The sequence below is a fragment of the Schistocerca nitens genome, chromosome 3 (assembly GCF_023898315.1).
Source record: "Schistocerca nitens isolate TAMUIC-IGC-003100 chromosome 3, iqSchNite1.1, whole genome shotgun sequence".
Classification (NCBI taxonomy): domain Eukaryota; kingdom Metazoa; phylum Arthropoda; class Insecta; order Orthoptera; family Acrididae; genus Schistocerca; species Schistocerca nitens.
This window is the reverse complement of record NC_064616.1, coordinates 418,218,625-418,246,161: the sequence shown is the minus strand read 5'-3', so window position 1 is coordinate 418,246,161 and position 27,537 is coordinate 418,218,625. Positions and strand designations below refer to the sequence as shown.

Genomic DNA, 27,537 nt, shown 5'->3' with positions numbered 1-27,537 from the left:
TAGTTCGTTAATATCAATAGGCATTTGCACAAAATATACACTTTGTAAGTATTATTACAATATGTTCACTGGGTAACAATACTAGCCCCTGACTACCAATCCATTCTGTGAAAACCGCACATCACTAGCATTTTCCATTTCCCAATATTTTCGGTGCAAGGTTTAGGTAATTCACCCTGTGTATACCTGTATGTGTAAAATTGTGAGAATGGACGTGCATGTGATTGCATAGGCCTTACTGTGTACTCAAGTATGTTTGCTTTTTGCAGACTCTGTTTGCGGGTTATATTGTTTTTGCACACCATGAATGTGAGTACACACTGTGTGTATTGTATATTGTGATGATTCGCCCTGTAGCGGACGGGTAGTTGTGCGCAGGGCGCGTGACTGGGGTTTCCTACGCCCGACGCCTCCCCGTCTGCTTGAAGTGTCATATAAGTCTCACACGTTGGCTTCCGACCACTCGGCACTGTCGATCACCTTTACTTGAAAACGCGCTGCGGTTGATTAAGCGAATATTTTTAATTTTGAGTATAAATATGGGCAGTGAGTGGGGTTTTAGCGTGTAAATAAAGCACGTACTGTCAATAAAAGAAAAAAATTGTGTTTTGCGTCTAAGAACATTGCCTGAAGCGGAAATATTAAATTACTAACAAAAACAGTGACAGCAGTGATTTTTATGATTCCGAAGATGGTTGTTCAAGTTTAGACCGCGAAGAAGATACGGTGGAGTGTGTTACGGGGTGTCTTATGCCCCCCTACACCTACATACATACAGCACAAGTCACCATACGGTGCAGGGCAGTAGGTACATTGTACCACTAATGGTCTTTCTCTTTCCTGTTCCACTCGCAAATGGCGCGAGGGAAAAACGACTGCTATATACCTTCGTAAGAGCCCTACTTTCTCTTATCTTGACTTCACGATCCTAACATGATACATGCTGATCGCAGCAGAAGCGTTCTGCCGTCAGTCGCAAATGCCGATTCTCTAAACTTTCTAAGTAATGCTTCGGGAAGAGAAAGTCGTCTTCCTGCCAGGGATTCCCATTTGAGTTCACGGAGCGTTTCAGTAATATTCCCGTGTCGATCAAATCTACCGCTAACAAATCTAGGTACATGACTAAATTGCTTCGATGTCTTTCTTTAATCCGATCTTGTGGGGATCCCACATACTCGAGGAGTACTCAAGTATTTGCGGCAAGAATGTTCTTTATGCGGTTGATCCACAGTTTCCTAAAATTCGCCCAGTAAACCGAAGTCGACCATTCGCATTTCCCACAGACGACCTTATACGCTTTTTCCATTACGTATGTCTTTGCGACGCTACGTCTAGACATTTAATGGTCGTGTGTGTATCAAGCAGCACACCACTAAAACTGTATTTCAACAACACAGGATTGTTTTTTCTACTCATCTGATTAGCTTACATTTCTCTACATTTAGACTTACCTACTATTCATCACACGAAACAGAGGTTCTGTCCTAATCAGTCTGTATTTTAACTATAGTCACGCAACGTCGACTCTTTCCTATACATTACAGCGTCATCACAAAATAGTCGCAGATTGTAGCTCACACTATCTGTCAGACTGTTTATGTGTATAGAGAACAAGAGCTGTCCTGTCACGCTTAACTCAAAGAGATTATCCAGCTACGAAGAAACAAATGTTTTCCATCATAATGGATGGAGTAATAGACAACACACATATTATGAAGGCCATGACGGCACTAAGCTAAAACTCCTACGGAAATCGGCGAGATGCCCCTAATAATGAGGCTGATGAGTAGGAGCACCACATCAGTAGTGTGTTACAAGGTGTGTATTGGGTCTTACGGGAGACGTGCCAGCATAGTCCATGTGGTTGTGGTGACCACTGTGTCTGGATGGCGTAGTAGTCGTCAGTTCATCTGCCTACTAAGCAGGAGACCAGTTTTCGACTCCCGGTCTGGCAAAAATTTTCAACGTGCCCCAATGATATAAATCAATGCCCACTAGCAGGTACTGTTTTTAATTCCTTTTTGTCTTGAAGTTACGTAATGCGACTGAATAAAGCAAAAGAGGAGGCAATATAATATTATTTGATGGTGGATCACCGACAAAAATAAAACGACCAGTAGAAATCAGCCGTGCAACAGACATAATGTTTCGCCACATCAAGTGCTGCTTTGGGACGTAGAATGTAGTTTAGGATGTTCGTGGTTCAGATGAAGTTCCTCTCCAGGTATGTTATATTATCCCAATGACGCCGACAAGCCAATTTAGTCATATTAAAAATTGAATATACACAGTGCAAACGGGATGGAATTACAAGGAGTAACTAAGCTGAGATCTCTATCCATAACAGGTCTCCCAATGACTGACTATGCCAGGCTCTAGGCACTACGGGACTTAACATCGGAGGTCATCAGTCCCCTAGACTTAGAACTACTTAAACCTAACTAACCTAAGGACATCACACACATCCATGCCCGAAGCAGGATTCGAACCTGCGACCGTAGCAGCAGCGCGGTTCCGGACTGAAGCGCCTAGAACCGCTCGGCCACCGCGTACAGACTATGCCAGGTTCATCATGTGTATTGAAAAGGTAGCAAGAACACAAAAGCACTAAAGTAACTGTTGACGTGTTTCGTACAGTAACAGGTACCGGCTAGAGTATCGACTAGGAAGCGAACATCAAAAATTTGCCAGCCGTCAAGAGTTCTCATCTGTACTGCAAGTCTATGTTTTGTGTCGGCCTCAGAAAACCTATGAGAGAAGCTCAATGAAAGTCAGTTTAAAACAATGTACTGACGCTATAATCCCGATCCTAATAAATGCTCTTTCAATCAAAATTTACGAGTTGCCACATCATTTGAGGCCGAAATTCGAAGGCCATTGGTTCCGAATGAAACAGGCCCAATTTTTGGCTTATACCCACGCGGTTGATGTCTAGAAAATTTTTAATGCGTGTGAAGTCAATCGATATTCGTTTAGCAAGAATCTACCAGGTGAAGAGAGTATTGGGACGCTGTGCATGATACAAATTCATGCACGTGCGCCCAGTGGATGTTATTGTCTGAACAAAACTTCTGCAGCACCTTCGTTGAGCTAGACGTGATCTGCTACTGACTCAGATAGTCCTGCGTTCATTACACTACCAACAGAACAACCGCACATGGAACTGGATCATGTAATGGGACCCAAAGGGATGGTATGCAACCAAGTAAACATTTAATTTTGACGCCACTGTCGTGATATGGGTTAATCCGTTTGAAGTGAAGTGATAAAAAAAATTACAGGTACCTTAAAATTTTTGATTTTTATGATTTTTTATATTTTAATGTGTGGTAAATAACAGTTCAAAACATGTATAAATTTTTTTTTATCTTGAGCCGTTTCAGAGGAGCGACCATTTTTGTTTAGCTGCGGGGGCATATCTGAGGCTTTGCAGACATTTGCAATAAATTAAATTTCTTCAGACTGGGTAATGTTATAGAAATGAAACACGCACCATTTTGTCCAGGACATTCTCTTCTGTTTTTATATTAGTTGCCAGCCAGCCTCAAGTAGTTAGGCAAAAGTTTGAGTCTTTTCTATCCAGTCAAACTCCATTTTACAAAACGTTATTTTATACTACCATAATTTTCCTTTACTTTGACAACATCTGATTTAGGCGTTCATTATGACACATAGTCATGCATATTTTTGTTTATTTTAATATACTTATTTTAAATTATAATTTTAGTTATAAAAAAGTAACCTTTTTATGCGTTTTAGCTACACACATTCTATATAATGTTTATCCTTGGACAATACTGAGGAGAACATTGTTGGAATTGGTGGTGGCTATTAAGGTTGGCTTTCCGCGTAGCTGAGGCATGGGGAAATGGTCCTTGGCGCCTTCTCAAGCACTGACATTGTCATACGTTTCCAACAAAGCTGGTAATGTATTTCTGTCTGACGCCACCACAGTATCATCTTTTGTCATGAAAGATGTATTTGCTAAGTAAACAAACAGCGCAAATTCGTATCCAGCAAGGGCACGATAACCGGTTGATTGAGCTCTAAACCGTCATTGTCGTCACTGTGTAATGGACTGACTGTTCTTGAACACCAAGACTAAGTCCAAGACTTGGCGGATGCATCACCAATATGAATCGCTGTGCTGCTGATACATCCATGCTTAAATCTTCCGAATAGCCTAAATACAGCATTTTCCCCTGCCAGGGGGAGAGCAGTACCACTCAGCAATCAGGGAGAGGCTCGAGGCTCTGTGGATGTTCAAGTGCAAACAATCTGTCGATGATCTTGTATCCTTTCACGTTGCGAGAGTAAGATTGTGCCGTGTTATGAAGGGTGAATGAAGAGAGAAACCCTTGTATTATCACCAAATAGGTGACGTCCAACTATGTGGCAACCGACAGCCATCGGTTTGCGCAGCGACCATGAGGGTCCGAAACCTCACACCTGCGTCACTGCCATGGCTACCGGGTCGCATGGGCCAGGCCCATGTGTATGTTTATGTTCGTTACATTTTTTTGACGCCGTATGATACTCGTATTGACAGACTTACGTAATTTCTGTGGTAATGCTTGGACTGCGAGAAGACTCGACTGTTAAATTTCTACTGGTAACATAGCGTGGAGTTAAACATAGGTCATGTCACATCGCGTCACACCCCATTGGTGCTTGTCTGTTGTGATGGATAAATACGAGTGCTATTCAGAAATTAAGGAACGATAGGTCGCAAAATGGAAACCACAGTGAAAATCAGAACTGTTTTATTTGCAACAGTTAGCTACAACTTCCAGGTACTGATCTCCATAGCCGCCGATCCGACTTAGACGTTTGTCGTAGCTTTGTGCCAACTTTCCAATACCCTCGTTACAGAAGGCAGCCGCCAGTGCTTTCCGCCAATTCTCTACGCTGGCCTACTGCTCGTTGTCTGTGCCAAAATGTTGTCTTCATAGCTAGCGGTTCATGTGAGCAGAGATGAAACTCAGAGGGGGACAATTACGGGCTATATTGTGAGTAATCAAACATTTCCAATTAAAACGATACAGGAGCATCTTCATTGACCCTACAGAATGCGGTTGAGAATTGTCTTGAAGAAGAAAACGCAAGACAGTTATGTAATGTTGTCTGCATAGCTTCAGGCGAAATTTATCACCAGGTCCTCGTACTTGACGGGAGACACTATTGTTCTGGGTATCTTTATGTGCTCCCTGTGTGCTCAGAATTAAAAAGAACGACGTAACGCGATCGACAGGCATACTAGAGACACTGCCCAACACACCTGTGCAAAACTTCACCGGATTTTCACTGTGGTTTCCATTTCGCGACCGATCGTTCCTTACTTTCCGGATAACCCTCGTATTACAACAGCATTTCCTTAACATGACGAATCGTACCACCATTAAAAAGTACATCGTATCCAGTCAGGTGGATTTCAGGCAGGAAGGTCCTTTATTATTTTTGTAATGAGCGATGGGATTATCTTGACCAACCAAGGAGAAGTAACCTAAACAATGATTGAGCGTTTCGCTTTAATCATCATTATTTAAAACCATGATATGGCGTTCCACACTTACTGAGGAGATGCCAAGTGGAACTTTTGGGACTTACGACTTACCTGTGACCTCGTGTCGCCTGGATATAGCACTGTCTGTAGCATGTGATTAAAAAAAAAAATCTCGACGAAAGGTATTGCAAAACGTTTCAGCACCTCACTGGGAATGCTACAGTAGTGCTCCTCGACTTTCTGACTTGATAAGGAAGACAGGACAGTTTACCAAATGGTGAAAGGAAGCTGTCTTAATTTCTCTCTTTAAATCTGGAAAGGATTGCACATGCCCCAGTAGGTATTACAGTGCTGCCCTCTAGGTACGTAGGTAGGACACAAGAGTAGATGATTTACTGATAACCCGACCCTGCTGGAACTGGCTACAACGCAGACATTCATGCACAGGAATAATCTAAATAGGTGTTTCCTTTAATGTACAGAAGGCCTACGATGCTACTTAGAAGTATAATAGCCTTGGATATCCGTGCGTGGAGTTTTGTAGACGTCATCATATTATTTCTGTCTTATTACAGTATTTTCTCTCCCCATGTTCTTTCAGATGTCGATCCAGTTATTTTCTTGGTGATACTTTCGAACAAGAGAGCTGTGTCCACGGAGTGAGGTGGCGTAGTGGTTAAGGCACAGGTGTCGCATGTGTTGGACTAACGACCAGCCATTCTGATTTATGTTTTCTGTTATTTGGCCTAAATATTTTGGCTTTTACATCCTTTGTAATGACCTCATTGTCTGTGCAACGTTCCTTTAAGAATGATGTCCTACAATATAGCGTTTTAAATGTAACGACTTTGATAACAATTATTATCACTGTTATGGCTATGTTAAGGGGATCCTTGAAGTGTTTTTATCTGCAGAAAACCTTTTATTTTTGGATCAACTTACAACCTTGCAGCAAACGTACACCAACTGCAGATGAATATTAAGAGGCTGGAAAAGTAGCCTGAAAAACTTGGTTTAAAATTACCTGCTGCAAATTTGTGTTTTTTCGCCATTCATGTAATTTTAATCTTTCCCGAACTAGAATGAGGGACACATTTTAAATCAGAAACTTACGTGCTGATGCCTCTTGTAAAGGATCTGACAACTCTGTACCTTCAGCAAATAATGTAATTAAGATAAATTGAGAGTCTTGTTTGCTTATTTTCTAAATAGATAAACATATATTTCTGTGAAATAACTGCAATAATAAAGAATTAATCTTCTGTTTTTGTTGCAGGTGCGACACACCCCATGAAGAAAATGGCCTTGGATGTATTTTTCAAATAGGGATTGTTAATGAACATGAATAGAGAACGTAGCTAAGGGAAGCTGTCATGGAGAGCAAATCTAAGAAAGGGGAAAAGATAGAAAATAAGGACGATAAGCCGGAATTAGCATGGGTGGAAACAGTGCTTGGTGAAATGAAAAATGAATTCAATAAGCAGTTATCGTTTGCTAGCTACAAAACGGATTATGGTTCCAAGAAAAACAGTGCCAGTAGTGCTTCGACGAAGAAGCTCGATACACGGAAAGCAGAATCTGCAAAAGGTGCAAACAAGGAAGGTAAAAAATCTGCTCCATCTCACAAATCTGGTGGTTCGAAATCCTCAACAGGAAAGTCTGTTCACAGTAAACCTGGTACTTCAAAAACTAGTAATACTAAACAGCATTCCAAACAAGTTGTAATTGTGAAGCCGCTTCCTGTGAAGCAGGCAACTACAAAATCAACAAGCAGCAGCCCTGTAGCGGAAAGAGTGAGTAAAAATGCCAGCACCAGGAAGTCTGCTGTGCTTACAGGTACAGATTCCTCTAGCAAGGGGTATACCAAGAAACAGGATAGAATCACTACTGCCCCCAGTGCTACAACAACAAAACGTGGAACACCATCCACAGTATCAGCTGACAAGAAAAGTGATAAGAAATGTGATGTAAACATGGGTGGCAATCATCTTTCTGGTATAAAACAGAATGTTTGCAAAGCAGTTAGTGACAAGCTGACTGTAGCACCTGTAGTAGCGGCTGTTTTTAATACTGGGGATAAGATGTCTGTTGAGAGCTCCACCACTGTTATTCCTGAGACCACCAGAACTAAAGCAGTCACAGTTAGTGATATGATTCGTTCTAACAGCAGAACTGTCACCACTCCAATCTCTAATACAGCTGCAGCCTCCAAATCCACCTTAAGAGTAACCTCAACTACCCGCCATGCTGCTGCTGCTGCTGCTGCTGCTGCCGCCGCCGCCGCCGCCGCCCCCGCCCCCACCACCACTACCACCACCACCACCACCACCACCGCAACCACTGCTATTACAACTTCTGCCAATAAAGGTGCTGTCGCAACCAGCACTATTAATGTGCTCAACACTGGTACCTCTAGTGATGGCTGTGCCACCTTCATCAGTACAGGCATTGCCACTGCACCTTGTATACAAGCCCCTGTAGTCACCTGCACTGCTAGTCCCACAACCCCCAGTATCATCAGTGCCAATGCTCTTTGTACTTCGACTACCACTGACCACAGGACTGGAACCACTGCCCTCTTACTGGTTGCCAGTGCGACCATCCCTACTGTTGTCTCCACTGCCACAACCACCATCACCACCACCACCCGTAATATTACCACTACTAGCAGAACTAGTACCGCAACTATCAATAGTACTTCGAACTCCAAGACAAGTACCATTGTCAACAAAAGTGGTGCCTTTATTACGTCTCCTAGCACAGAAAATGGTGTCACTACCACTACTGGTTCAACTGTCATTACAGATACCAATCTTGCTGCTGTTAACACCGTGTTCACTGCTGTTACTGCTCTTGCCAGTAGCAGTACCACCACTGATAAATCTGCCATGAAAGTTACCACTAACGCCCATACTGCCCCTGCTACCATCATAACTGCCGTCGCCACCAGCACCAGATCCTCCACCAAACCCACAGTTAGTGCTGTGAACGTAAGAAGTACTTCTAATAGTTCTACATTTAGCACGTGCAGCAGCAGCACCACCACCCCTTACAGAAACGGTAGCGTGTGTATTGACAGTCCTCCTCCAGCTGCTGTTAACTCTGGTGTCACCACCCTTTGTCACAATCACGTGAAAGGGGATAAAGGCAATAAATCTCTACAGTGTTCCGAAAGCACATTTGTCCCAATGATTACCGTAGCAGCAAAGCCAGCTGGTGGAATAAGGATGAAGACTGAAGATGTCACTCATAAAGATGATAGCCATGCAGGTGGAAAAAATAATCAGACAGAAAAGCTCGTCAAACGACAACAGCCCAAAACTACCAAAATATCTGATAATTCAAAGTTTGTGACTGACAAACCAATGACTTGTACATCAGGTGTAACATCGTATTCTGCAGCGAAGAGCTCTGATTCATCGTCTCCAGGATTGACATTACACAAGCATCAAGATAAAGGTGCCTCGTGTGCATCAAATTTGCCATGTCCTTCAGAAAGCCCTGCAGTGCTGACTCCTGTGTGTGCTGTGCCCTTAGATTCTAATATGGAAACATCCAACTCTGGGCTTCTCAAACCCAAAGCGCCTGTCTTGGAAACTCCAATTAAAGAATCTGCAACTTCAGTTCAGAACCAAGGAGAATCTGTGGAACCCTCAACCGTATATGTGTCATCTCAGGGATCTGCAGAACCAGTACTTAATGTGCAAAATGAAGAACCGTCTTTGACAGTTGAGGAAGAATTGTTTGATGATTGTTCTGAGAAGAGTGAAGAAATTACACTTTTGAACAAAATTGAGAAAGTAGCTTCTGATGCAGAAGACAATGCACCCCGCCTTTTGATTACTCTGAAACCAGGAGAAGCTGGAGGTGAATCGATATTAAGTTGGAAAGGCTGTAGAGAAGTTATTGGTAATGATGGCGTATGGTCTTTAGCAAATGTTGAGACTGTAGATGATAATGTGGAAAATACTACAGTTAAGGGTAAACGGTCTTTGAGGAGTAAGGTGCCACAGAAACCTATTCCGGAGCCGGAAGTAGTAGGTGTAAAACGTTCAGCGAGGCGTAGGTCAAGGGATTACCATTGTGAAACTGTGTTGCAGAGTGCTATTGCAAGGAAGGAGAAGTCATTTAGCAGTTTAGGTCAGTATGATGAGAGAGCTGCTGCAAACCGCATCTCTCGACAGAACATGAAATCTGCTGCTGGTAAGCGTGCTGCGGCTGAGGCCAAAAAGTTAAGAGGTAAAGGTGCCAAAGCAGCTCAGAAGAATTTGACTACCCAAGAGCAACTAAAAAATTTAATAAATCTGAACAAAGCAAGGAAGTCAGATATCCAGACTAGAACAGTTACAAGATCACAGCTGTTTTCTAGTTTCGGAATCACATCTCCCGTTTATAATGAAATCTCAATGGATATTTGTTCTCAGAGAACTTCCAATCTGTCTATGAACTCCAGTGCACAGACTTACACTAAAACTGGAAAGAGGCGGTATAAACCTTACAAGGGATTAAGATACTCTCTCAGTAGCAACAATGCGAAGAAAAATAAGCTTACACGTCATCAACGAACACTGAGTGATGCAGACAGAGGCGGTAATGAAATAGTTGGTAGACCAATGGTGGCAAGGAAATCAGACAGATCACAAGCACTTAAGGCCTTTGAAACTGGTACTTACGCACTTGCAGCTGAGGACTTCTCTCTCTTCAGGAGTGGACCTCCAAATCTACCTCGCTCCATGAAGAACAGCCGCGTGGCAGATGTGTATGGTATGTAATTTGTAACTAAGTTTATTGTAGTCTGCACTCTACAAAAAGCTAAGTATTGCTCATTCAAGCATGCATGTGCTAAGCAGATTGATTTCAATGTCAGTTATTATGAGTCTTAAACTTTGCTGTATGAAATAGATAATTTAAGGCTGCTAAAGCAGTAATATTAATGACAGACAAATGAAAATGGAACATAAACGTAGCTATAAATGAACGGAAAAAACTGGTGCCACTACCGTCTAATAGCTATACTGAGATGAATAGTCAATGAAGGCAGCACAACCTCATTTTCATTTTCTTTACTTCACCGGAAGTGAGGTAAACATTCTGGGAATTAAGTAATATGTGTGTAAATCAGAACGCGCGTTTCACTTTTTAGCTACCAAGAGTATTTGAGGACCTGAAACATATCTTTTCCTGTCTCCCTCATATGATGAATACAGTAGTCTATTCCTGCTCATGTATGCTCGAATGCTATAAAATTTCCTAAATCGGTATTTGGCATACTGCGACCATGTTTGGTACTGTTGTGTGGACGGAAGGCCTTACCAGGTAAAACGGACAAGTCACTGTGTAACAACGTCCTGTTGTAATCGGCTCCATGTGCACTTGATTGTCCAAGATCACCACTGAAAATGAAAATTTTACGTGCAGAAGCATTACAGCAACTGACACAACAAAGTATAAGTAACATGGCGGCATGTATGGATCAGCCGCTAATGGTATATAGAAAGTACTGTGTTCCTCTTGTGTACTGTCGCAGGGGACAGAACTTTAGGTGAAAGAACAATTGGTAAAGTGTGTGAGATCTCTCTCACACACACACACACACACACACACACACACACACACACACACACACACAGAGAGAGAGAGAGAGAGAGAGAGAGAGAGAGAGAGTGTTCAGAAAAGTGGTTATGAAGTTTTTTCTTTCTTCAGCAAGTTGTCGATATGAATGGGCCCTATGAGATACACTGCATGTTCTAATCGAGTTGCGTGCCTATGGAGTGCGACTGGATTCGTGATTTACTGTCAGCGGCTACACTTCGTAGTGACTGATGGGAAGTCATCGAGTGAAACAGAAGTGATCTCTTGGGCTCCCTAGGAAAGTGCTTCAGGCCATGTGCTGTTCTGAAACTAATAATCGCTTTAGAAGACTATCTGAGCAGTTCTCCTTTTGTTTGCAGGCGATACTGTCGTTTACTGTGCTGTAAACTCGCCAGAAGGGCAACACTATTATAAAATTATTTACACAAGAAATCTGCATGATGCGAAAAGTGGCCCTGAACTATAAAAATCTGTGAGATCTTCCACATGAGTACTAAAAAAACTGTTAAACTTCGGTTATACGATAAATCATACAAATTTAAAGGTTGTCAATTCAACGAAATACCTAGGGTTAACGATTAAGAACAACACACAATGGAACCATAAAGTAGAAAATGTTAGGAAGGCGAAACCAAAGACAGCGTTTTATTGACAGAAAGCTTAGAAGATACCCCAGATCTATTAAAGAAGATGCCTACACTACGGTTGTCCGTCCTCTTCTGGAGTATCGCTGCGCGGTATAGGATCCACCCCAGAAGGGATTGACGGAGGCCACTGAAAAACTTAAAGCTCGTGTCGTATTAACGCAAAATTAGGGAGAGAGTGTGTCATGGATATGATCCGCAGGTAGGGGTGGCAATCACAAAAAATACGTTTTTCGTTGCGGTTAAATCTTCCACGAAATTTCGTCACCTACTTTCTCATCTGAATGCGAAAATACGATGCCTGAGAAAAAAGCGAAGCACCCAAAAGGGGAGGAGCAAACGAAATGAGACTTAACACGTTGAGAAAATACGTGATGTTATTGCAGTGATTACGGAACTGAGTGAAATTTACAAAGAACTAGGCAGTATGCATCCACTTATCAGTGTGACGTTGCACACCCTCTTTTACCAGCATACATGCACTGTCTCGCTTGGGAATGATGTCATAAAGTCATTGACTCTTATCTGAGGCAAAATGGTGCACAAATGTTGTAACTGGTCCTCGACATCGTGGATACTGGCACTGGGATGGAATTGATGTCAGAACTGATCCCGGACATGTTTTATTGGGGACAGGAGTCGAGATCGTGCTGTCCACGGGAGTCCCTAAAAATGACGCAGGCAGTTCATAGAGACATGTGCCACGTGTGGACGAGAATTGTCCTGTTGAAAAATGGCACCACGTTGCTGTCGCTTGAGGGGTAATACATCAGGCAGCACGATGTCCGTGATGTACAGTTTGCCGCCAGAATTCCCTGTATTACTACCAGCCGTGATTTGAAGTCATACCTGATAGCTCCCCAAGCCGTGACATCAGGAACAGCACCACTGTGCCCTTCCAAAAACATTAGAAGAATGAGACTTGTTCCCAAGTCGCCACTACACTCGCCGTCGATGGTAATCTGGAGTAGAGCAGGACCGCGCTTCATCGCTGAACATAGCGCGACGCGTTTCATTAGCAGCCCTCGAGTACCGGTCACGCCACCGCCCCAAACGCAGGTGTTTGGGTTGTGGTGTTAACGGCAGCATACGCAAGGGGATGTGGTTCCATAGGCCGGCTGCTCTATGGTGCGGGATGACACAGAATGTTGCACTGAGTCCGCTGCTTGTTCTGGAATGGCAGGCGCAGATTTGAACGGGTTCGATGCGTACTATGGCGATCCTCCATTGTGGTGGCCTGAAGTGGCCGACCAGAACCTTCACGATGAATAGTATGCTTGCCCTCACTCTCCCATGGAGTCCTGTATCGGACCAATGTAACATCTGAATGCACCCCAAATCTGGATGTTGCACGATTTGACATACTGGACAAAAGGAAACCCACGATGAGGCCGCTTTCAGACTCTGTCAGTAAGTGATGACTTTGTGTCACACGAGTAAATGGCATTCACTGTGACCACTCAACATCTGACGCCCCTTATGTACGAGGGTTATCCAGAAATTAAGTTCCGATCGGTCGCGAAATGGAAACCACAGTGAAAACAGAAAAGTTTTATTTGCAACTGTTAGGTATACCTTCTACCTACTTCTCTACATAGTCGCCGCTCCAACTTCGAGTTTTGTCGTAGTGTCGTATGTACGTTCCAATATCCTCGTCGTAGAAAGCAGCCGCCTGTGCTTTCGGCTAGTTATTTGCACTGGTTTGCAGCTCGTTGTCTGTGGGAAAAATTGTCTCCATAGCCAGCGGTTCTTGTGAGCAGAGATGACTCAGGGGGAGCCAATTACGGACTGTATTGTGGGTGATCAAACACTTCTGATCGGAAACGCTGCAGGAGCATCTTCATTGCCCCTGCAGTGTGCGGCCGAAAACGAGCATGCAGAAGGAACTACTCGACAGTTATGTTATGTGGGCTGCATGACATAGGCGAAATCTCTAACCAGTCCCTCATACTTGGCGGCAGACGCTATTTCCTACGCATTTTTAAGTGCTCACTGTTCACTCAAAACTGAAAAGAGCGACGCGACACGATCGACGGGCATGCTAGAGACACTGCACAAAAGATCTGTGCAAAGCTTTGCCGGATTTTCCCAGTGGTTTCCATTTCGCGACCGATCTGAACTTACTTTCTGGACAACCTTCGTACCCTAACAGGTCTAGTAACAACATTAAACGTAACATTTATGCACTCTGGTGGTCGTTCTGCCTGTCTCAGAGAATTGCTGCTCTAATCGTTTCCATACCCGCCGATGGTGTGTACGTGTACGAATATACATTGGCATCCGACCATGTTTTTTGGATGCTTCACTTTGTTTGTCAGGCGCTGTATTTTGTTGACTCTGACCTACACAGGGAGAAACGACCATCGTAATAAAATCAGAGCTCGCACAGATTTAGATGTTCATTTTTCCCACGTGCCGGAGGTTAGAACGGTCGAGAAATTGAAAGTGGTTCTTTGAACCTTGTAGCAAGTACTTAGGTGTGAATTCCAGAGTAACTGTGTATAAGTAGATGCTCAAGACGAGAAACAAAATTTTAAAAAGCCCTATCAGCAACGAAAATGCTCACAATGAGATGTTAAAAGCAACGAGAAACACTTTTATTTCTGATGGGAACACCTCAGCGTACATTCGAAAAACTGTTGCTGTTACTTCTACAGTTTTTGCAGCCTCAAGAAAGATGTTAGTAAACACAGTTTTTAGTTGGAATGCTGTCAACAGCTTGAAGAAGAATAACCATTAACCTCGGAGGATAATAAATTTTGAAATTTGTGAGGTTACTTTGGAGACGATAAATCTAAAGTAACATTTTATGATGTCTGAACTGATTTCATTTGTCTGCCACTAAAAAAATTATAATGTAATTTCTGAAGTGACGCCAAAATTTTGTGTATGATGTGATACGTTGCTACTGCTGCCTGCTCACGTCGTAATATTGCTTGCTTTTAATGCTGTTATGCTTGCGACGGTCTCTGTGTGGAAAAAGTATTATAAAACAATCGCAGTGTTGTAAAAAATACGAAGCACAAAGCACACATCGAACTAAACAAATCTTCATTGAGTGACACTGCATCCAGTGCATGTTTACGTGTATTTCTCTTATTGTTATTCATGTTGCTTGTCGGTGTTACCTGCCAGTAGCGTCAGTTTCATATTTCAAAAATTTTTATTTATTTGCTTTTATTGTCCTAACTCGTCTCGTCCTCTTCATTCTTTTTATTGCTACGCACACTAGAGAATTTTATTTCATTAATTTAAACAATATTCACTACCAGAGAGAAGTAGCAAATGGGACATATGATACTGATTCTTGGAGTAACTTGACGTGATGCAGAAGAAACCTGTATAAGAAGATTTGTTTTTAAAACTGGGAAAATAACAGCACACTTGAGTAAAAGTATTTTTTGACCTCTGTGAAAATTTCTTTACCATCACTCACAACTTTACACACATTGTATGACTATTTTGCTTTTATCACCCAAGATAGCTGAGAATATAGCTTATATATAGTTTTAGTAAATAAAACAGCCAAGAGTCAGATACGTCTATCATGTTTCACTGCACCATATTGGTCGTGGTAAGGGCGTTATCTATAACCAAGTAGGTGAAATACCACAGTGATGGAAAATTATTGCAGATTTACGAGATTTTAAAATTAACTCTGTCAGTCTGTCACACAGAATAAGTTTAAAAATAGTTGAAGTTACACACACTTCAGCTGTCACAACTAACTGTAAAACTATGAAATATCAAGAATTCAGTGTGTGCTGTAAAAATTCTGAGATTTTGAGTATTTTCACCAAAGAGTGAGCAACAAGTGGACAAATGTAAATAAAACAAAGTAAGTTAAAAGCCTGTTCTGTGATAATTTGAAACTGATGCCAAACAGGGTTAAGTTGTAATCTCGGCCGACATAGATTTTCTGAGGTCTGCCCAAAGTACTTAAAATGAATGTTGTGATGGATCCTTGAAAAAAGTCGCCCCCAGTCCTTTCCTCGGGTTCATTCAGCTGAGTCATTGACCCACAAGTAAATATATCGGTATCAACCAAATACTGTGTCTTAAAAAAACGTATAGAATAGTCGAGAAGGAAACAGTAAATATAGGTTCCAAACGGAATAACACAGTTCAGTACTAAAAGACAGAAATGGAGACCCTTAATAATCTGTGAGTCGTATATCAGCTTCCTTTATAAGCTCTGGTGCGTATGTAAGCTTAAGTATTAGATACCTAAGCTTCGTTATTATAAATTTAATTTCAGAGGAGTCAGCATAATAATTATAAGAAACTTTCATATCTTCTTCGAAGAGAACTGAGGACCTTAGAAGAACGTACTTAGTTGACAGATGCGAAACACACAACGAGAGGCACCAGAAATCATCTGGTGTAAAAACAGACAAAACATTTTAAAATAGTGTAAAAACTTGTCCTCAAATTCTATTAAAATGTATGTTTTCCTGAGAATTTGTGAAAATTGTGGCGCCATTATGGCGACATGTGAACCGTAAAGAAAGAATATTTAGTGTGCAGACGAACGATCTCCCTCAATCCCCCCCCCCTACCCCCACTCTCTTCCATATGCTAGCTACCTCGATGGAAAACTGCCTCCGTATATCGGGGTAGATTAAACTCACGGCATTGTAGATGAAATCTAGCGCATGCATGTCCTGCGTGTGGAAATAACGAGTTGATACTAAGCAGATGGTTATGACTTCCGAGGCTAAATTCATCAACGTTTTTCAATTTAGAGGACAGCCGGAAAAATGATATGTGGCAAAATTGCTATTTCGTGAATGTGGATTTACGAAGGTTATTCCATTAATAGAGACAAGATACGATATTCTTGAATTACTCGACGTCATAGCTTTCTGACTTTCAGTATTACAATAAACATCAGGTTGTATTCACTCGACGGCATTAGTGATATTATTAAATACTTAAACATTGATAAATGTATCTGTACAGCGACCACTTTTCATACAGGGTGTTTCAAAAATGACCGGTATATTTGAAACGGCAATAAAAACTAAACGAGCAGCGATAGAAATACACCGTTTGTTGCAATATGCTTGGGACAACAGTACATTTTCAGGCGGACAAACTTTCGAAATTACAGTAGTTACAATTTTCAACAACAGATGGCGCTGCAAGTGATGTGAAAGATATAGAAGACAACGCAGTCTGTGGGTGCGCCATTCTGTACGTCGTCTTTCTGCTGTAAGCGTGTGCTGTTCACAACGTGCAAGTGTGCTGTAGACAACATGGTTTATTCCTTAGAACAGAGGATTTTTCTGGTGTTGGAATTCCACCGCCTAGAACACGGTGTTGTTGCAACAAGACAAAGTTTTCAACGGAGGTTTAATGTAACCAAAGGACCGAAAAGCGATACAATAAAGGATCTGTTTGAAAAAATTCAACGGACTGGGAACGTGACGGATGAACGTGCTGGAAAGGTAGGGCGACCGCGTACGGCAACCACAGAGGGCAACGCGCAGCTAGTGCAGCAGGTGATCCAACAGCGGCCTCGGGTTTCTGTTCGCCGTGTTGCAGCTGCGGTCCCAATGACGCCAACGTCCACGTATCGTCCCATGCGCCGGAGTTTACACCTCTATCCATACAAAATTCAAACGCGGCAACCCCTCAGCGCCGCTACCATTGCTGCACGAGAGACATTCGCTAACGATATAGTGCACAGGATTGATGACGGCGATATGCATGTGGGCAGCATTTGGTTTACTGACGAAGCTTATTTTTACCTGGACGGCTTCGTCAATAAACAGAACTGGCGCATATGGGGAACCGAAAAGCCCCATGTTGCAGTCCCATCGTCCCTGCATCCTCAAAAAGTACTGGTCTGGGCCGCCATTTCTTCCAAAGGAATCATTGGCCCATTTTTCAGATCCGAAACGATTACTGCATCACGCTATCTGGACATTCTTCGTGAATTTGTGGCGGTACAAACTGCCTTAGACGACACTGCGAACACCTCGTGGTTTATGCAAGATGGTGCCCGGCCACATTGCACGGCCGACGTCTTTAATTTCCTGAATGAATATTTCGATGATCGTGTGATTGCTTTGGACTATCTGAAACATACAGGAGGCAGCGTGGATTGGCCTCCCTATTCGCCAGACATGAACCCCTGTGACTTCTTTCTGTGGGGACACTTGAAAGACCAGGTGTACCGCCAGAATCCAGAAACAATTGAACAGCTGAAGCAGTACATCTCATCTGCATGTGAAGCCATTCCGCCAGACACGTTGTCAAAGGTTTCGGGTAATTTCATTCAGAGACTACGCCATATTATTGCTACGCATGGTGGATATGTGGAAAATATCGTACTATAGAGTTTCCCAGACCGCAGCGCCATATGTTGTTGAAAATTGTAACTACTGTAATTTCGAAAGTTTGTCTGCCTGAAAATGTACTGTTGTCCCAAGCATATTGCAACAAACGGTGTATTTCTATCGCTGCTCGTTTAGTTTTTATTGCCGTTTCAAATATACCGGTCATTTTTTAAACACCCTGTACATTGACACAGAGATGTGGTCCGAACCATGTCTTCGTACAAGCTGACTAATTTCGGCGGCTGTAAATTAATAAGGCAAGTCTGTAACATAGCTCGTCTGTCATCGGGCGTTGATAGTTCATTAACTTACGAATTTGATTCAGTGTTTCGTTGGATGTGGTAGGTATTAAATGACGGTAAATTTACTATGGTTACTGTCATTTTCCTCCTCTCATTACTATTTAATTACAATCAGATTTATGTTTGGTGCCGAAACATAATGAACCACTGCAGTATGTTTCAAATTTTTTTTGACAGCTGATCCCACGGTATGTAATTTCCACTTTGTTCTGGCTGGAAGATATGGAGGCTGGTGTTACGCTATGCGTAGGCAACTGCGCCTGCAACGTGAGAACTTTTGCTGCCGTGACTGATATTTATTAATGAAATGCCACTGTCTGCATAAAATTTAGCACCAGATGAAATACGTCCAAACTGCAAACCTTATGTGACCAAAAAGTCGCAAGAGTAACAGTGCGGAATGAACAAACTTCGCTTTCCTCAGTGTGTGTGTAGCCACTGTACGTGTACTACGTTCTTCCTATCAAGCGTCTGAGAAATAGAGAGGACACGTAAGCAGGAACACTTAAATGACACTATAATAGAAACTTGATAATGCATTAGTGAAATGTTCAGTAAAGATACTTATTGCTACAGATTAAGTATAAATTCTCACAAACTCAGCTTTGAATAATGGCTGTAACAGTGCTGCTACACGCAGTTATTTTGGTTACCAAGGCTGGCAGTAGACACAGATAAAACGCTTGCGACTCCAAGGCACCCGGGTTGTGCCGCTTCAGAACTTGGAATCGGAGTGCTTGTGCAAATATATACTTACAGACTAGAAATCGCGGATTAGTACTGACCATTCAGTAATCGATGTTATTTGTGAAATGAGCATCATGGTCAACTACGGTGCTTGGGATAATCCATAACGATTGTACGAGTACCAGGCGTGTGCCACTGACTTACGTAATAATACAGTTTAATGCAGGACGTACTAGATATGCAGCGAACTACGTTTTAACTGGTATACTAATTTTGGTAGTGGTTCCTTCCCTGAATAATGGTCCTATGACATTATGGGATTTCCTACACTGATCAGTGAAAGGGGACTGTTGTGTGAAAGAGTTCACTTATACGGCTTGGAGCTATCCCACGCAATAACAACAGCCAATGCACACTCTTGTTTTGACGAATGTTGCTTAGAGTTTCGAGCAATTGTTTCGATACTATCCTAGTCTAAAATAAAATCAGTTAAGCAGTTGCGGATTTTGATAGTGCTATTTACCTTCTTGAAGGCAGATGCTACAATGTACGGTTTATTATTTTTCTGCTTACTTGCACTTACTTGCGGAGTTGATTTCTTCTTGAACTGATGCATTCTGTAGAGATAGAGGCGTACTAGGCACCTGCCCCATATGGTAACTTAAAAAACTTGTGGAGGGTGCTAGGTTGCTCCGATATCCCGTAATCTCGTATCTTTTGACTAGGCGATAGTCCGTAACTATCAAATGGAGGTCAATGGGAGCCATCACGATGGATACCATTATTTATTGCCTTCTAGATCTCGTAGGCGAAAAGAGCGAGCCGTGTCATAAGATCATTGTTTGCGGAATCCATGTTGATTCTTACAAAGGAGATTTTCGTTCTCCAAAAAGGCCATATTACTGGGGCATAAAATGTGTTCCACAATACTACAGCACACTGATGTCAGCAAAATAGCCCTCGTTACTCGCATCTGTCTGACAACCCTGCGTGGAAACGGAATGGCTCCAACAACAAAGCCACAGATAATTTCCCTCCATTATCGTAGATTAACTGATAGTGTTCCATCGCTAATGATCACATTGTTAATGGAACTTTAATCTCGAAACTTCCTTCATTTTCCCTCGGCTTTCATTTTTCATATAGATCTTATTCTGGTGATTTCTTGGATTTATAATCAGTGACATGATTCTTTGTAGGTACTTTCCCCTTTTGCGCTTTTACTAGCCCACATTACGAACATGTCAGCTTCAACTGATAGCCTGGATCGGCGTTCGCAATCGGGCCCTCTATCGTGGTGCATTTTGAACTGCAAGTCGGACAAGATTGTAAGGACTGCATTTTGTAAGAGCTGTGGAGTGCGTGACATAATATACGAACAGACTAACAACATTGCGAAAAGTCGATCGACGCATGGTTGAGAAGCTGCAAGACATGGCAAATAAGATACCATGGAAACTAGCCGTAAGGAATACGTTACATGATACGGAAATATTAGTGAACCCTCATGTACTTGTAAAGAGAACCACAGCTGAACTGCGACCGATGTACAACATGCAGTTTAAGAAGATACAGTGTATAATAAAATTATAATTAGATTTTTCGGATGGGATTGTTGGATGCGTATGAAATGTGAGACTGTAAAGCAAATGTAGAGCGTGTCTCATTTCTTTTTTTAGCAACAAACGAAATAAGCTTCTCGTCTGTTCTACAGTTGTCTCATGGAACCAGAAGATGGCATGATGACACATACAAGAACGGTTCTAAGAGCTCGTTTTGCGTATGAAAAACGATAATGTCAAGCTGAACGACTGTTCGCCCTTGGCGAAATCCTGCATACATTGCCATTTGCGTCGTACGTTGTGGACAAAATCGAACATAAATAGAACTTCTCGAACTTGTTTGGTGTACTAACATCCGACAAAAGGCGTTGCCATCAGCATGTCGTCATAAGGGAAGGAGAAATATTTATCATTGCTGGTAGTGAAGTGAAAGCTTAGAGAGACAGTGGGGCAAAATGCAGATTATGACCTGGCAAACGTTTTGCTGCTAAAAATTCCGACATTCAAAGTAATGTTTATGTGCTCGTGTTGGTCGTATAATAAACGTAACTATAGTGTTTTAACAAAAAGTGAAATGAAACAAATGCCGTCAATACTTACGACACTACGTCTGATGAAGAAATAGTGAAGACAGAAAGCGACACTTCTCTTTGGTTTATATGCTGTGGGGAAACCGATGGATTGGTTTGAGTGTTACGAACAGTTTTCAGAGAGGTCCAGAATCAGTATTCGTGACATCTGAAAGATGTGAAAAAAGTGAAGCAAATACCGAGTGCTGGTGGGAGTCACGTGCAATCAAAAAAGTTATTTAATGTTCCTGGCACGACAAGAAACTTACTAAATTTCCTGGCAGATTAAAACTGTGTGCCGGACCGAGACTCGAACTCGGGACCTTTGTCTTTCGCGGGCAAGTGCTCTACCATCTGAGCTACGCAAGCACGACTCACGGCCCGTCCTCACAGCTTTACTTCTGCCATTATCTCGTCTCCTACCTTCCAAACTTCGCAATAGCTCTCCTGCGAAACCTTGCAGAACTAGCACTCCTTGAAAGAATAATTGGGAGACATGGCTTAGGCCGGTATTACACTATCAAATTTATTTGTCAAAGATTTGATCAAAGATGTGATCAAATATTCCGTCAAATATATTTGACAAAGATCTTTGACGTAGCGCTAGAAGGGGTATTACACTATCATCAAATTTTTCATCAAAGTTCAAGATGGCTGACAACAACTTGTTATTAACCACAGCAGTTGCACTTACAGCAATTACATTGTGTGCACACGCGGGAAAGATGTGGGGAAAAAAAAGGAACCATACATACAAGGTTGTCAGTCTTTAATTCCTGGGATTACTACTTGATAATAAATTCAGTTGGGAGGAGCACACCACAGAACTGCAGAAGTGCCTTAACAAATCTGTATTTGCAATTCGAGTGTTATCAGACATAGGCAACATAAAAATGAAAATGTTTGCGTACTTTGCCTACTTTTATTCCATAATGTCGTATGGTATAATATTTTGGGGTAAATCGTAAAGTCAAACAAAAGTTTTCAGAGTCCAAAAGCGTGTAATACGTATTATTTGTGGAGTAAATTCACGGATGCCCTGCAGAAACCTCTTCAAAGAACTGGGTATACTAACTACTGCCTCTCCGTATATTTACTCCTTAATGAAATTTGTCCTAAATAATATCTCTTTTTCCAACAAACAACTCAGTTCATACATACAATACCAGGAACAAAAATGATCTGCACACGGACTTAAAAGCACTTACTTTAGTTCAAAAATGGGTCAACTACTCAGGAACACTCATCTTCAATAATTTGCCAGCAAATATAAAAAATTTAGTTACAAATGAAGATCAGTTTAAAAGAAGCCTGAAAGACTTACTAGTGGCCAACTCCTTCTACTCCATTGACGAAATTTTTAATAGAAACAAACGATGTATTTATTCATACTATTAGTATTGTTATTTCAGCTTAAAAAAAAAATTGATGTGTTCCACACCCACGAGGATCTCCTCAGCACGGATCTATGGAACGAAAAACTAATCTAATCTGGGTGAAGCTGTGGGTTTTATGACGACACGATAAAAGCATTCAACAAAACTTGTTACGTGAGCTTACAGTGGAAGACGTCAAGTCGTACATTAATTACTTAAGAATGGATGAGCATACATTTCTGTATGTGCTCAGTGAAGTGTATCCTCATATCACAAAGCACAATATTCACTCAAGAACTGCTACATCTTCAGAAGACAGGCTCACTGTAACACTCCCATTCCTTGCTACAAGAGAGGGTTATGTTATGTTAGGTCACGTCAGGTCTCCAATCTTCTTAATCTATTTTTGTATTCAGGGTGCCTCACGTTGTAAAGCGCCTCATCAGCTTCATACATCTCTATTAATTTTGTAGTTGTCGGCACACACCAATTGTATTTACCGGCAATGTTTATAAAAACACTACAGACGACAGAATGCTGTAGCGATGCTAGCGCTCCATGTGGTAACATGTCACATTGCAGTGAACAGAAGACAAGCGATTTCTTTGATCAAATCTACAGCGAGGCCCTAGATTTGATCAAATATTGGACGACATTTGACAAAGTCCCTATTACACTATCAAATATCTTTGACAAAGATATTGGACAAAGAAATTTGATAGTGTAATACCGGCCTTAGCCACAGCCGGGGGGTTATTTCCAGAATGATAAAGCACTTGCCCGCGAAAGGCAAAGGTCCCGAGTTCGAGTCTCGGTCCGGCACACAGTTTTAATCTGTCAGGAAGTTTCATATCAGCGCACACTCCGCTGCAGAGTGAAAATCTCATTCACGAAAATTATTGATACTTACTTTAGACGGAAAATTTAGTTCAGGTCACAAAGTTTTACATGGAAATTTGTCAAGGCGCATTACATTCGTCATGAACAGTTGTTTAAAAGCTAATTGTGATGAAGACGTCTGAGTTTGAAGTAAATTTGTGTTCGGAACAAAGTTCGTAGCGTTGACACAGAAAATTGGGCCATCAGGACAAACGTTGTGGTCAGAAAGTTTTATAACAGTATTGTATTAATGTTGACAGTGAATTCTGTGGAGCTTTTGCTGGGAGGAAGCAATAAGGGGACAGTTTCAGTTAATGTAATCAACAGAGGAACTGTGTGCTATTACTGATTATGGTATTTGTTGTGCCATAGAATACCCTTTGTGTGCTTCGCATGTTACTTTTCGAGGTAAAGAATCGTGTATATCCTTAAAAAAAAGTCAGAAACATCAGACAGGATATCTGGTACGTTAAAACTTGTGCGGAACCATTATGTTTGCCAATAAACAACGTCTCAGTACAACGAAGGAGTAACATTTGGTAGTGGAAAGCTTGAAGACAACTTAAGGTCGTGTTGCGTAAAATCTGCTGATGGTGAATCTATACAGTCCACAACGAAATGTTTGTGCAGGTTGTACCAGCAATGTAGCTTTAGATTTTTCAGGAACTACAATTTCTTTTTCTTGATGGATTTGACAAAGTTCATTTGGGCAGAGGTAGTGAATGTTGCACATATCGTTTTTCTGGTATTTAGTACGAAGACCGATGTGATTCAGCTTTCGTGGGCAGGCCTCTACATCTCTGCATGACGACTGCAACCTCGTTCATTTGGCCCTGCTTACTGCATTCAAGCTTTGGTTTCCCTCTGCAGTTGTTATCTCCCTTCACTTCTTTCCGTTACCAAATTGACGATCCCTTGATGCAATAGGATGTGTCCTATCAACCGATCCTTTTTTTTTTTTTTTAGCAAAGTTCTGCCACAAATTCCTGCTTCTTCAAAACCTTCTATTCCATTCTTGTTTGAACTGTTTATTTTCCACGTATCACGCCCGTACAAGGTTAGAAGTCCCAACAAATATCTTCAGAAAACACTCCATAATATTTAAATTTACATTAGATGTTGACAAATTCCTCTTTACCAAAAATGAGTTTTGTGAAATTGCCACATCTGCATTTTATATCCCAAATGGCAAAACTCGTCTAGTCATTTTACTGTCTCATGTCTACTCTCATTCCTTCAGCGCGGCTAGATTTAATTCGACTGCATTCCATAACAGTTGTTTTACTTTTGTTCATACTCATCTTAAAACCTCTTTTTCAGGCCACTATCCACTCCATTCAACGGCTCTTCCAAGTCCTTTGCTGTCTCTGACAGAATTACAATGTCACTAGCAAACTTCAAAGCTTTTATTTCTTCTCCCTGAACTTTAATTCCCTTTCCAAATTTCTCCTTCATTTCCTTTGCTGCTTGCTCATTGTATAGATTTACAGAGGGCTGAGTGGAGACAGCTCTGTGAAATGAGGATAGCTTTTGGGAACCTGTTAAGCAGCAGCAATCCCAGTGAAACATTATTAGAGTTCAACCATCTGTTCTCAATGTTTAAAAGTTGTCATTCTTCCGCACCAGCCTCGGGTGTTGCTCATTCAGCCGCGTGTTGGGTTTTAGCTGACGTCTGTCCAGTCAGCTCTGTGGCCGTTTACCCAGGGGAGTTTAGCGACCCCTGTGCCGCAGTGGGTTGCTGACGAGCAGGCTTGGCCGTTGTCTGGCATGAAGTGCTTCTGAGCTTTCTGCTGGAGTGTCCTTGGTCCCACTCCAGATTCTACGATAACACTTCGTAACCCACCCGCGATGTACCAGGTGTTGGTAGTAATGTGGTCGGTTGATCTCCTCCCTGCCCCTAATAGGTTTCAGCACCTGTAGGAGTCTGAGTGTCAAACAGGAATGTCGACCCCAAGAGGCCTGTTGCATGCTTCCGTGTTGAAATTCAACTGTGATGTGGTGTTGTCAGAAGACAGTCAGTTCCTCTATCAGTAGATGGTAGGTCACGAGAGGCATGAAGTTCATCAGGTAAAGGCCATTATCTCGAGTGCATCTTCCGCCAGTTCATAGCCTTTGCTGGTGCCTCCAGGACATAGGTTCACTACCATATCGTAATCATAGAATTGAGTGCTAGTATTGCGAATGCCATCAATCACAATGATGAACTCCTAATGAGAGCTGTAACGCTGGAGTATTTAAGGGAGCTAGCATAAGGGTATGACATGAGGCTCAGTTCGTAATGACTGCATGTGTCTTCATTCTGCTGTATTCACCTAACAGGCTGTGAACAGCTGTATCAGTTCCTTGCTATGTGCTCTTGTGACAGAGATAGAGTTTCTTGCAGCATATCTTACAAGCCAACCAATATGCGTTTCTCACTTTGGTTTCCTGTTGCAATCTCCTTTCCACTGCATGCGTATCCTCAGATGACAGAATGGTTCAAATGGCTCTGAGCACTATGGGACTCAACTGCTGTGGTCATCAGTCCCCTAGAACTTAGAACTACTTAAACCTAACTAACCTAAGGACATCACACACAGCCATGCCCGAGGCAGGATTCGAACCTGCGACCGTAGCAGTCGCACGGTTCCGGACTGCGCGCCTAGAACCGCGAGACCACCGCGGCCGGCCTCAGATGACAGACCGTGTCGTAATGTGTCTATGACCTGACCTACTTGCAACATACTGGCTTGCTTCCTGCTTATGCCTCTGTCTGTGGCACGATTTGAGTTTCCCCGAGGCAGTGTGAGTTTTAATAAAATTTTGTAATTTCTACCTCTTACTATTCTGTGACACGACTCATCCCTCCTCTTTAAAAAAATTCGTCCTGAATTTTCCCTTTCTTTTACTTATTAGTAATTAGTCTATACCTGCCTTTTATTTTAAAGAAAGTACTCTCTTACTGTTCCCTGGGTTGCTTCTCAACCTAAGCCTTGAATATTTTTTAACATAATTAATCTACTTTGTCATTATATCCTGCTTACATGCACTATTTACATTTCCCAATTACATTACTTATTACTAGTTTGTATCCATTCCACAGGTCTGTGATGGATACTTGACTCAGTTGAGTGAGATACCTTACGCTTTATACAAATGTAAGTTGCACAAATGAACACTAGAACCAAAACTATATTTGTCGTTGATACATTGAAAATAGTTGTATTGTGTCTACATTTCTTGCGATATTGTATCACATGTTGCCCTAATTGGTTGACTGAATGTTGTCCTTTTTCTTAAGTTCATAATTCGTCTAGGGATTCTAGCAAAGCGGAATCTAAGGTATCGTTAATAAAAGTTAGGTTTTGTGTAGGTAATATGTGCGATGGTTCCTCTGACCGGTAAATACGTTAATCATTGTTATCCCCGTGATGGTAGCTGGAAGGTGAAATTGCCTTCCTGCTATGTTACAACTAGTTCCATTAATTAGTAGTCCATTGGCCTGCAATTCTAATTTCATTATCGCAGGTGGTTTACCATTTTTGCAGCAAGTGATAATTACTGTTTCAGATGTAAATATGGAGTAAATCCAGTGACCTCTAATTTTCTGGAATTTTGGCTGAGGAGCTAATACTTTCTCTCACATTCTACTGCTTCCATTCTTCGTAAGAACAACTGCATTTCACACGACTGGTTGTTCGTCTTTATCGCTCTTGTTGAGCAAATAATGACATTTTCTCTAATACAATCTTTTAAATCTACAGACATAATGACATGAGCATCTCCCCGTCTAGAAACTACTAATACTTCGTGAGTTGGTATCTGTATCCACTTCCCAATTGTATTCTATTTAATTGTATACGGTTCTACCGTGAAATACTGGTATTGCGCGTATATTTCTACAACTGGAAATTATATTTAATGTGCAATCTGGCTTTATCAGTATCCACTCTTACATCAGATATGCGATAAAATAAACCTATGTTCTTACTGTTTATAGGCACGTCATGTTGTTGTCACCCTAAAAGTATCTTTGTTCTTTTCTGCAATACCATCAAAATCTGCTGTGGATTTAATAACGGTGCACTCTGTTGTCCCTG

General features: G+C 41.7%; 2 protein-coding genes across 6 annotated transcripts in view; both read left to right on the top strand.

The window, feature by feature from the left end:
• Window positions 1-7,984, top strand: part of LOC126249262 (location of vulva defective 1-like) — a 104,478-nt gene extending 96,494 nt beyond the window's left edge. Inside the window, exons 2-3 of the mRNA XM_049950917.1 lie at window positions 6,780-7,773; window positions 7,871-7,984. Of these exons, the coding sequence (XP_049806874.1) occupies window positions 6,877-7,773; window positions 7,871-7,984 (1,011 nt within the window). The 5' untranslated portion in view covers window positions 6,780-6,876. The remainder of the gene's footprint in view (window positions 1-6,779; window positions 7,774-7,870) is intronic.
• LOC126248359 (histone-lysine N-methyltransferase EHMT2) overlaps window positions 7,892-27,537 on the top strand; it is a 267,727-nt gene continuing 248,081 nt past the window's right edge. For all 5 annotated transcript variants that reach the window (XR_007545465.1, XR_007545466.1, XM_049949279.1 and 2 more), the window contains exon 1: window positions 7,892-10,267. Coding sequence is in view for 3 of the 5 variants with exons in the window: in XM_049949279.1 (XP_049805236.1) it covers window positions 8,392-10,267 (1,876 nt within the window). In the remaining 2 variants the exon portion in view is untranslated. The remainder of the gene's footprint in view (window positions 10,268-27,537) is intronic.